The 12386-nt window shown below is 38.0% G+C and overlaps 1 protein-coding gene across 4 annotated transcripts in view; it reads right to left on the reverse strand.

Annotated features, from left to right (window-relative positions):
* CACNB2 (calcium voltage-gated channel auxiliary subunit beta 2) overlaps window positions 1–12386 on the reverse strand; it is a 416180-nt gene that overhangs the window by 185614 nt on the left and 218180 nt on the right. The window contains exon 1 of one of the 4 annotated variants that reach the window (XM_036842145.1): window positions 10985–11254. The exons of the other annotated variants lie outside the window; for them this stretch is intronic. Coding sequence (XP_036698040.1) covers window positions 10985–11035 — 51 coding nt within the window. The 5' untranslated portion in view covers window positions 11036–11254. Of the gene's footprint in view, window positions 1–10984; window positions 11255–12386 lie in introns of those variants that run through there. 4 annotated transcript variants of the gene reach the window in all.

Here is a 12386-nt window from a genome sequence, read left to right on the forward strand (position 1 = left end):
CCCATCTAGCCTGTCAGCTCAGGACTTGCACTGAATACACTGAAAGAACAGACCTGTAAAAATATCATCTGTCAGAGCCCGGCAAGCAGGTCAATCGCCTTATTAGGAGAAACTGAACTGGCCTTGAGAAAGCATCAGGAGGGTAGAGGATTTGAAATTCTGCGTGTCTATTTTTGTATTTTAAATGTCATAAGTATTTTTCTCAGGTTTGTGAAAACTGTCAGCATTCTGACTGGCTGAATTGAACTCATCAGGAAAAAGCTTGGAGTAGAAATCGCATTTTACAAGCGATGCAACGGCTTTGAAAGGAACATGAGCATGGAATCGTTGAGGTTAAAAAGTTTCCTAATTCTGTAATTAAGAACTTGATTTAATTCATTATCTTGGCCTATTCTTTGTTATTCAAGTTCATCACCTTGCCCAATTAAAAAATATAGGTAGATGGGACTTCCCTGGTGGTCCAGTGATTAAGAATCTGCACTTCCACTTCAGGGGGCCCGGGTTCGATCCCTGGTCGGGGAACTAAGATCCCACACGTTGTGCGTGGCCAAAAAAAAAAAAAAAGTAGAGAAATGTAAAGAGGCAACGGTCAGTAGGTAGCAGAATCAGCAAAATCTCTGACTCAGTCCAATTCCCCTAAGCACCTTATTCCTTGTTTTATAAAACTAATTGTATCACAGAATGGTCTTCTAATCTGTAATCCAACAGGATGATGGGATATAGAACATACCTGGTTCAAAGCCAGCAATTGCAAAATAAACGAATCGAAACAAAATCAAAACAAAAATGAACCAAAAAACCCCTCAGGTGAAATCTGGTTAGAAACACAGATTTCAGCAATGAAAAATGGAAAAGGGAAAGAAATGGTACATATGCATTCTTTACGAAAATATCCTTACTTGGCTTTTACATATATTCCCTTTTGGAAATGAGTCTATGCTCTGTTTTTTTTTTTTCTGAAAAGTAGCTGGGACATATGATAAGGGGGAAAAAAAGCTCTTCTTTAAAAAAATTAAAAAAAAATTTCTAATGGACCTTTCTAGAAGATAAAAAACACCATTTTATTACAAGTGGCTTGTTTAGAGAGGGTTAAGTGATTTTCAGAGAACAAGTTAATTTTGAGAACGATCTCGGGAGCAAGCCGATTGGGTGATTTTCATGGATTCTGCCTAAGAAGCCAGGACGCAGCTGGCTTTGGGTTTTGTTGCTGGAAAGGCCAGTCGGGCCTAGCTGACTTCTGGAGCGTTGGGGGAATGGTCTCACCTGCTACAGGACACTCAGGGCTCAAATGTCAAGGAGGAGCCCTGAGAACCCTGGTCCCTCTTCCTAAAGAAAGGCAGCAGTAGTGGTGTCAGTCTGAACACTTAGAGCCCAATTATCACAGGGGGAAAAAAAAAAGGAAGCCGTGCACAGACAGGTGTGTGTGTACATGGCAGGCCGACCACTGGGCTGCCATCCCAGCTTCCACCACCGTCCCCTGAGTGGACCTAGACTTGTGACGTTCCTGGCCGTGCTCAGACCAGATTCTTCATCTATAAATTACAGATAATAATGTGTCTCCTTCACTAGGTTGCTACGAGGATTAAATAAGATAATACATAGAAAGCACCTGGCCTCATGCAGCATACATACGCACTAAAGACTTTTTTTAATTGATTTTTAAAAATTGTAGTAAAATAGACACAACATACAGTGTGCCATTTGAGCTATTTTTCGGTGTACAGTTCAGTGGCGTTAAGTCCATTCACACAGTTAGGCAACAATCACCACCAGCCATCTGCAGAACTCCTGCATCATCGGAAACTCTGTCCCCCTTAAACACTCACTCCCCGTTTCCCACTCCCCACAGCTCCTGGCAACTAGTGTTATACTCTCTGTCTCTATCAGTCTGACTATTCCAGGTACCTTGTATAAACGAAATCACATAGTATCTGCCCTTTTGTGACTGGTTGATTTTCCGTAGCATAATGTCTTCGACTTTAATGGCGTTATGAGTGCTAAGAATGAAAAACACTGCTAGAATGAAAAACAGTCCCAGAGAAGGCAAGTACTCTCACTCAGCTATAGAAATTAAACAAATTAAAGAAATTATAGAAATTAAACAAATACATATTTTCTCAACGCAAGAGCAGATACTGCATCAGGAATGGGGAACTTTTATCATTCACACAGATGATCTCTTATTATCTCTTATTAACATGGAGCTCCATGACAGCTGTCCTTTTTGGGCCTCTTTAAAGAAACAACCTTCAGCGTTTCCACCAATGAACTGTTCCAGCTACGGTATCACAGCTCTCAAAAGTTATGTAGAAGCAGTGAAGTGATGGCTCTCAGGGGAACTCTGAATCCTATCACACTTTCTGTGATGGCCTGTGAATTCCTACCCTTCCTATGAAATACAAAGCAGAGGGAGCAGGTGGGAGAACTGTTTAAAACAGAAACTTCTACTGAGCTCTAATTCAGCCACGTTAATCACCTTGGACCTCCGTATTCTAGCTCTACATAGTTTAACTAAATCATATTAAAGAGACAGTTGACAAACCTATTCTTTCATGGTTGTTAAACTGAACTGAATTCCATAACTTCCGAATTTTCAACCAATCCTTTACCCTGAGAATTCTCTAAACATGTGTGCTGACCATAATCTAGAGATTTATGTTTCTTTATTCCTCAATATTTGCACAGAGGCATACCTACTTTTTATCTTATGTTATCTGAATAAATAATAATTTCCCCAACAATAGAGACCACATTTAATCTCACCTGGGTAGTACTCAACACATATCATGTGTAGGTGATTGATATTTTTGTTCAATATCATGAAGTCACTTCTTTTTCATACTGCTATATATGAGTGCATATGGAAACTTAAAAAAAAATACCCAAACATCAAATTAGCATTAATTATTCACAGCCTGCTGTGAAAGCCCATCGTAAAAGCCTTGGAAGCAGAGCTATGAAGGATGCACAAAACCCGCTCATGTGGAACTTGGCCTTGGAAAGTTCCAAGCATGTACATGTTTTTAGTGAGCATTAAACCTTATTAAACTAAGTTATGAAAATGGTCATAAACCTGGACCCAGCAGGAAGGATCTTGGGCTCATCAGGTTTCAAGCTGCAGAAACACCTGTGTTGGTACCAAGACAGGAGAGGCCCAAAAAGAAAAAAAGCAAAGAAAAATGCAAAGAAAAAGACCTGAGGTTAAAATACTTGACTGAATACATACTGATATTGAAAGTACATTCTTCAAACAGTGACTAGGGCTTCAAAGGAAAGACAAAACTATAAACAGCTGTTCTGAGATGCTTTAAGAATTTAGCATCGCCCCCTATGGGCCTTCAGAGGCTCCCATAAAGAGTGATGGAGAGATAAGAATGATTACTTTCATTTTACAGGTGATAAAGCAAGCCTAGAGTAACTAAGAAGACTAGGAGACCCAGGATGGTACAACATCGACTTTGTAAAGGGGGCACTGGTATCACAGGGTGGGAACCTTCTGGACTGTGGCAGATCTATTTTACATGCTAGTTGCATGATAAGGATCTTAGATATGACTGCAGGGGTCAGAGTTTTCTCTTTTCTGATGCCTGAAATGCCACTAACAGGTAACAAAACTGCTATATAATTGGACCAAGACTTAAAGGCATGTAACTAAATAACAAATGCTGGAGAGGGTGCGGAGAAAAGGGAACCCTCCTACACTGTTGGTGGGAATGTAAGTTGGTGCAGCCACTATGGAAAACAGTATGGCGGTTCCTCAGAAAACTAAAAATAGAGCTACCATATGATCCAACAATCCCACTCCTGGGCATACTCTAAACTCTAATTCAAAAATATACATGCACCCCTATGTTCATAGCAGCACTATTCACAATAGCCAAGACATGGAAACAACCTAAATGTCCATCAACAGATGAATGGCTAAAGAAGATGTGGTACATATATACAATGGAATATTACTCAGCCATAAAAAAGAATGAAATAATGCCATTTGCAGCAACATGGATGGACCCAGAGATTATCATACTAAGTGAAGTAAGTCAGAAAGAGAAAGACAAAGACCATATGATATCACTTATATGTGGAATCTAAAATATGACACAAATGAACTTATCTACAAAACAGAAACAGACTCACAGACATAGAGAACAGACTTGTGGTTGCCAAGCGGCAGAGGGGGTGGGTAGAGGAATGGAGTAGGAGTTTGTGGTTAGTTGACATAAGCTTTTATGTATAGAATGGATAAACAGCAAGATCCTACTGTATAGCACAGGGAACTATATTCAATATCTTATGATAAAGCATAATGGAAAAGAACATTAAAAAAAGAAGGTATATATATGTATAACTGAGTCACTTTGCTGTAAGGCAGAAATTAACACAACATTGTAAATCAGCTATACATCAATAAAAAATAAATAAAATAAATAAAGGCATGTAAGTACTGTTTGTAAGGTTCACAAAGGACATCAGATTACATTAAGGTCAACATGACACTTCCCTTACCAAGAAAGAGTATAGAAAATTCCAGTTCTCTAACCCTAGGGGAGGGGGAGAGACAGGTCCTGAATGACCACTGGAAGGGAGAGCCCCACAGGAAGCTATCAGGGTGCAGGGTTCCTTCTGAGCTGCGACAGCCCTGATGTGTAAACAAAGAAAATGAAGAGCGTTGCCCACCACCCAAGTTCTAGGAGGACTAAGTCATTTTCCACTGCAGCCGCCAACTGACCGTGCACCCTGAGAAGAATTCAGGATGAAAAACAGGGTGAGGCGACATGCGCTTTGGAAAAACAGGCCCCTTGGATAGTTAGATGTATCTTTCAGGGATAATTTTAATGAACACAGATTCTTGCATCTTCCCGTACATAGGTGAAGCACTAAAGTCATTAGCTGGAAATACCTGTTCTTTGTGACTAGCAGTAATCTTTTACCAAGATGTACGCTTAACTGTATGTATCCCTGAGCCAAAACTCATATAGAAACTGGCTTCTTCCCCACCTCTTTGAAGCTGTCTTTTGAGGCTGTCTCCCAGGCTAGAGTCCTCAGTATGGTCCCCGAATAAAACTTCAATTCACAACTCTCCTATTGTGCATTTTTCCTTAGGTCAACAGAATCAACAACAACTTGACAATCTATTGGCTCCTGCTGTCCTTAATGCAAAATCTATGACCCTCAAGGTGAGACAGGACACACTTTTCATATGAAGTACAGCTTGAGTCAGATGTGGTCTTTTTCTTATTTGTAAAACTGTTATTAGCTCTCTGCAGAAAATAAGGTAGATATCTGAATAAAGTCAAAAGCTTTGTGTCCTACTTTCCAAAATGAAGGCTTAATTCTTTGACTGGTCTAGTGTCAATTTCTAATCAAACTAATACTCTGTTGTCTTACACTAATGTACCCTCTAGTGATACGAGCAGGGTGTCACAATACAAATATCAGATTAGTTTTTATGAGAGGAAATATTTTGATAGGTGAGATTGGATAGGGGAAAACTGTCTAATAGTTTATTCTTTAAAGAGGTACTCTTACTATCTAACAAATAAACTTAACACTGTAATCTAAACACAGGAAATCTAATAAAATAATTTACACAGAGATAGATACAAAGAATATACAAATTTCTGATAAATATACACCTTTGCTAGTTAATCTACTAAACAGAAATTAAAGTGATGCTGTGTAGTTATTTACATTTGAAGGCAATTATTAACACCTAATGTGGGGTGTATTGTGACAAAATTAGCATAATAATAATATTATGTTCTTACTGTCAACTGATATAATCATTTTGAAAAGAATGATGGGAAGGCATAGCCAGAGACATAAGAACATTCAATCCCACTCACTTGCGCAAATAATTCCACATCCGAGAACTTATCTCAAAGAAGTTATTTGTTAAAAACCATATGCTCAAATTGTTATGATAGATTTATTCATCTATAAAAACAACATTATGGAATTAACTAAAAGTCTAACAATAAATGTCCACTCTCTTTGGAAGAGCTATGGTAAATCCACACCATGCTGTATCGTTCTGTGATTAGAAAGTGATTTCAAAATACAGTTGAAGGAAAAGGGCAGCATCCTAAACAGTCTGTGCACTGTAGTTACAACTATAAAGGTATGTATGCTTGTGGAGAAGGAATGGGATGTGATTTGCCAGAAGAAAAATATCTGACCCAAAGCAGTGAGATTCTGGAGTGTTCCTACGCACATTTCCTTTAACATTTCTTGTATTTTTAATACGAATAACTTTTAATTAATTACTTTGACATGGAAAGCTCTCTTTCAAGTGTTTTCAATTTTAACAATAAAAATAACTTGGCAAATCTCTTTGGTATTTCAGAAAAAAAAATTTTTTTTTGTATAAGCCCATGTGATTTATTTATTTATTTACTTACTTAGTTTTTTAGAGGAAAGGATTATTTATTTATTTATTTATGTATTTATGGCTGCATTGGGTGTTCGTTTCTGTGCGAGGGCTTTCTCTAGTTGCAGCAAGCGGGGACCACTCTTCATCGCGGTGCGCGGGCCTCTCACTGTCGCGGCCTCTCTTGTTGCGGAGCACAGGCTCCAGACGCGCAGGCTCAGTAGTTGTGGCTCACGGACCTAGTTGCTCCCCGGCATGTGGGATCTTCCCAGACCAGGGCTCGAACCCGTGTCCCCTGCATTGGCAGGCAGATTCTCAACCACTGCGTCACCAGGGAAGCCCTCAGAAAATTTTTATTTCCACAAATTGACTGTTTTATGTGGGCAAACATTCTGGCATTTCCAGGTGATAAATCACACATTCCCGTGTTCACCCTTTAAAGAATCCTTACATATACTAGCCCCCAAGCCTTTCTAACATTATACATCCATTTAAATACAAATGAGACCTGAAAAATGGTGAGAAATCTGTAGCCTTCAATCACTATTTGTTTTATAATATATGGGAATACACAGACTCATGTCAGTTTCCTTTTTTCCCCCTAAACCGATGAACAATATAAAGGTAAAGAGAAATAAAGAGTTTGAAAATTATTAGACTTCTTAGAATATTTAACCTCCATCATATTTTTTGTTCTCTAGGGCTTATTCCCATTCAAGAGCTCTGGTTCTTGACCATTTGGGAATTGAGGGCCACTTGGAGAATCTCCTGATGCTAGAAGACTCTATACACATAGACCCAAATATGTGCATATAGTTTCGGAGGGTTTATACTTGCCTTCTGCCCTCCCAGCCCTCTGATACTGGATCCACAGATATCCAATTAGGAGTCCCACTTCACAGGGTTGTTATTTACTTTAATCTTTCTTTCTTCTAATATGCAAACAAGAAACAACTCACAACTTTCCCTTGCTGCCTCTCCTAGATATCATAGTTTGGGATCTCAGAGCTAAGTTCTTTTATTATTAGCCACTGCAGAAAATGTAGGTGGGTATGTGCATTCCCTTAATAACTGTAGGCATTATGCTAAGCAGTCTATATGCACAGGGATTTAAAAAAGATTCTCACAAATATCTAGAAACATAGATATCAATTTTCCTAATTTTACAGATAATGAAATTGAGGCTCAGAGAAGGTAACACTTGCCAAATCAGAGTTGTTAAGGGGACGGTGTAGCATTCAAAGTCAGGTCTCACTGTATCCAAACACTTGCTTTTTTTTTTTTTTCATTTTAATACTTTTTATTTACTTTTTATTTTTTTAACTTTTATTTTATATTGGAGTAGAGTTGATTAACAATGTTCTGTTAGTTTCAGGTGTACAGCAAAGTGATTCAGTTATACATACACATGTATCTATTCTTTTTCATATTCTTTTCCCATGTAGGTGATTACAGAGTATTGAGCAGAGTTCCAAACACTTGCTCTTAATCACAGTCAGAAAAAGTTGAAATTATGGGTAACAGAACTAAATAAATGGAAAAACCTGCACAAATCTGAGAGGTCATTTTTATTTGGAGGAAGGAAAGGAGACAGAGGGAGTGGCCATCTTGGTCTAAAAAAAATGGCACACATTTTAGTCATAAAGGATATTATGCTGAAGAAACTTACAATGCAATAATAGTAGAATTCATAAAAAGATAACAAGTATACTTAATACTAGTTGGAGTCATATTTTTTTAATTTGAATTTTATTTTATTTATTTTTATACAGCAGGTTCTTATCAGTTATCTATTTTATATATAGTAGTGTATATATGTCAATCTCAGTCTCCCAATTCACAGTGTCATATTTTTTTTTGCCCTTGGCAATGAAAAAGTAATTACCTCTACCAAACTGCACTGGTTTATACATTTTATTTTAATGCAAGATGAGAATTAAATGTATAATTTCCAAATGTGCTTTTTATGCATTTGGGGTTTGTAGTGACTTCAGAAAGTACAAGTGATAGAAAAACAGAAACCATACATGATTAGAACAAAAAAAGACCACCTAATTTATTCAGCATCCTAAAAAATTATTCTATAATACATATACATACACACATAAATATATATATATGTGTATTTTAAAAAATTCTCTCCCATTTATATTATTGTCGGAATTGAAAGAAAAGTCTCTGTCATTGGGGAACTTTGCGAATGACTAAAATAGTGTTACATGGGGACAGAATAAACTATTTATTCAAGTACAGCTGACTTCATATACTATATTAGTTTCAGGTGTACAACATAGAGATTCAATATTTTTATAGACTATATACCATACACCATTATTATAAAATATTGACTGTATTTCCTGTGCTATATATTATATCCCTGTGACTTATTTTTTTATAACTGGTACTTAATACCTCTTAATCCCCTAGAATAAAGTCTTTATAAAGACTTATTTTACACCTTAACCATTAAAACAAAAATCCATGTATTTATCAGCCCTATTCAAACACAAGTGTTAATTAAAATGAGGAGTGACTAGGCCTTAGGAAATAAAAATCTAGATTTGGGAAAGAGGAGGTAGCTTAAAAGGGTAAATGTTCTTCGGTAGATTCTCCATAATACTTCAAGACTGAACTGAAATTAACTAAAGGAGAAATTATTCAGGTGTCTATTCTAGAATCATACAGACTGACATTCCAATTTAAAAAACTGTGACATTTTTTGTGCCCAATTTTATGGCTGAAAATATTCAAAATGATGGGTGGAATATATTTGGCAGCTTGGATACTTGGCAGTCTGGGTTATGGATTAAACATTTTTCGAATTCATAATAGAAATCCTCGGAAGAAATGACTGTAGCAGCTATTTAGTGTCTGATAATATTCTTAGAAAGTGGGCAAGTTTATGGAAAACGATGATTCCAGATGCCCTTCAAAGCAAAGAGGTACTGAACAATTTCTCAATTAACTTGAGTGGCACTTGAAAAGCTCAGAAACTCGTGAAGTATCTAACATCCCAAAATCCTTTATAATTAGTGTATACGTTGCCAGCCGTGTCAGAGTCTAAAGAAATATGTGTCTCTGGAAGGAAAGGAAAACTGTGTCTCTGGAAAATTTTAAATTTTATATATATATGAGATAAACAACAAGGTCCTACTGTATAGCACAGGGAACTATATTCAATATCCTGTGATACTGGAGAAGAATATGAAAAAGAATGTGTATATATATATATATGTATAAGTGACTTTGCTGTACAGCAGAAATTAACACAACACTGTGAATCAACTATACTCCAATAAAGTAAATTTAAAAAAATAAAACAAGGGCTTCCCTGGTGGCGCGGTGGTTAAGAATCTGCCTGCCAATGCAGGGGACACGGGTTCGATCCCTGGTTGCGGAAGATCCCACATGCCGCGGAGCAACTAAGCCCGTGCGCCACAACTACTGAGGCTGTGCTGTACAGCCCGCGAGCCACAACTACTGAGCCCATGTGCCACAACTACTGAAGCTCATGCACCTAGAGCCCGTGCTCCACAACAAGAGAAGCCATTGCAATGAGAAGCCCACGCACCACAACGAAGAGTAGCCCCTGCTCGCCACAACTAGAGAAAGCCCGTGCGCAGCAATGAAGACCAAACACAGCCAAAAAAACCCCAAAAAACCAAAAACGAAATATAATAAAAGATCATTGAAATCCAACAGATTAAGCAAAGCATCTCACCATTTACTGACTGTGCTATACTTTTATATGATCCAACCCAAAAGAAATGATTACCAAAGTACAGATATTTTTCTCTGCAAGCATTTTTTTTCTCTGTTAAACTAAATTTAGTGCAGGTTGGTACAACTGGAAACAAAAGAGGTAACCTGGAAAGAATTTTTAGACAAGCTGTACTTTATTGATTCTACAATGATATTTTCATGTCCAATTAGCACAGATATCTGTAACTGTATGAGTTTTATAGGCTACGATTTACATTTGGGTTCTAGAATTTTTTTTTTTTCCCCCCAAAGCCTTCCCTGGAAGGGTACCAATAATGATAGGATCTTTTCTTTAAAAGTTCTAAACCGAGTCCAAAGATGCAAACATCCAGTCTTTGTGAGGTAAAGCTCTCTGCTTAAGTATTTTAAACAGTAGACTCTCATTTCTGTACTTCATTACATTAAAAAAACTTTTAGTGTGACAAATAGCAATCAAATCTTAATTTACAGCAGCACGGGAAGCCACATCATTCTGAGTTACACAGAAAAGCCTCAGAAACAAGAAAAGCTCAGTGGCTGGGCTGTCCGTGAAGCGACAAGTGACAGCCGACAGCTGGAAAAAGCATTTTCAACTTCCACCAAGTTTCCCCGCCTCCCTCTTTCTCTTCCCAGCTACTAAGTCGATCTCAGTAAGATACACTTTAAAACCAAAGCTCCAGTTTTACTTGCTTCAGCTCCCTGGACATTTATGTATTCACACTGTGAATGACAGCATTTCTGGCAAGCTAAGAAAAGCTTTGAAAAAGTGAAGCCACCGACGTGATTTGCTCGAGTCCCTTCACAAGGCAGTACATCCCTGCTTTCTTTCCACCACACCGTGCATCTGGCCTGACTCCCTGCCCACAAGCTTACCCCAGGAAGAAGGCACTTAGTTTGAGGAGACATGAGGCGTCTGTCAAACATAGCAGCCCGGTTCCAAATGAGCCCAGCTCTCCAGAGGCCTTCACAGGAGCAAGAACTCAGTAACAAAGCTCCAGGCAGCCAAGTCTTGTTTTCCTGACCAGCATTTCAACTGCTTTCCTTCTTCCTCGCTGTCTTGGGGGGGAGGGTGTGCAGTCTTGGACAGGGTGACTTTCGAAAGTTCTTCAGATTACAACTGTGCTCTCTGGTCCAGAACCACTTAGCCAGGCAGAGGAGCCCATCAAAGTCAATTAACCAGTGCAAGTGGGAGGGGCTTTTTCTACTCTGAATGACGTCAGCTGGCTTGCAATTGAGAAGCCTGCAAACTTGTGAAAGCCAAGTAACGTTTCATGAATATCAGATGCACGCCTTTGGGCAGCTCTGTTCAAGACAGCACTTAAAAGACACTGCCTTCACTAGAGAACTGCAGGTTGCAAAACTGTTAGCCTTCAAGGAAATGAGTGGAACTGAAAAAGAGTCTGGAATAAAAGTGAGGAACATTCCACTTCCGCCCAATGAAGAAATATTTCCTCTTTTCGCACCCAAGAGAGTGGTATCTTCCTTTTGTGGTTACCTTTCACGTTCTCAAGGTGTATGAAAAATATAAAATTTTTTTCACAGTCAAGTAAGTATCACTTGGATACATTTAGGGGTTTTTTTTTAAATTAAAAAATTTTTCATTGCGAAAAAATTCCAAAACAATTACAATGGTAACATTAAAGATCACAGATCACCATAAGAAATATAATAATAATGAAAATATCTGAAATGTTGCAAGAATTACCAAAATGTGACACAGAGATATGAAATGAGCAAATGCTGATAGAAAACTGGTGCCGACAGAGTTGCTCAATGCAATACTGTGAAGCACAATAAAGCCAAGTGCGATAAAACTAGGTATGCCTGCGGCTGTAGTACTACACTTATCTTACTATTAGCAGTCCTTGGTCACAGTGAAGCCCTCCAGACAAGATGTTAAACCTTTCCTGGCTCTCAGTCACTTCAGTCTTAAGATTCCTATTTACTACCCACCCTTAAAGTCAGCCTCCCACAGTTTAACATGTTTAAATGTCCTCTAGTTTCTTCATGTGCTTTAGTCTTCTTTTTTTGATACATTTAGTTTTAATTTGAAAACTTTTCATCAAAAGATACCTTTCAAAAGTGAAATGGTAACCACAATACTCTGAGAACATTTGCAAACCATACAACAAAGGATTCCTAGCCAGGGAATAGAAAGAACTTCTATAAGTCAATAAATAAAAGACCCACAATCTAAAATACATATATATGGGGGGAAAAAACCCCACAAAGAGATAAATCATTGAAGAGAAAATCCTAGTGGCCAATAAACATG

The sequence above is a fragment of the Balaenoptera musculus genome, chromosome 2, assembly GCF_009873245.2.
Source record: "Balaenoptera musculus isolate JJ_BM4_2016_0621 chromosome 2, mBalMus1.pri.v3, whole genome shotgun sequence".
NCBI classification, from domain to species: domain Eukaryota; kingdom Metazoa; phylum Chordata; class Mammalia; order Artiodactyla; family Balaenopteridae; genus Balaenoptera; species Balaenoptera musculus.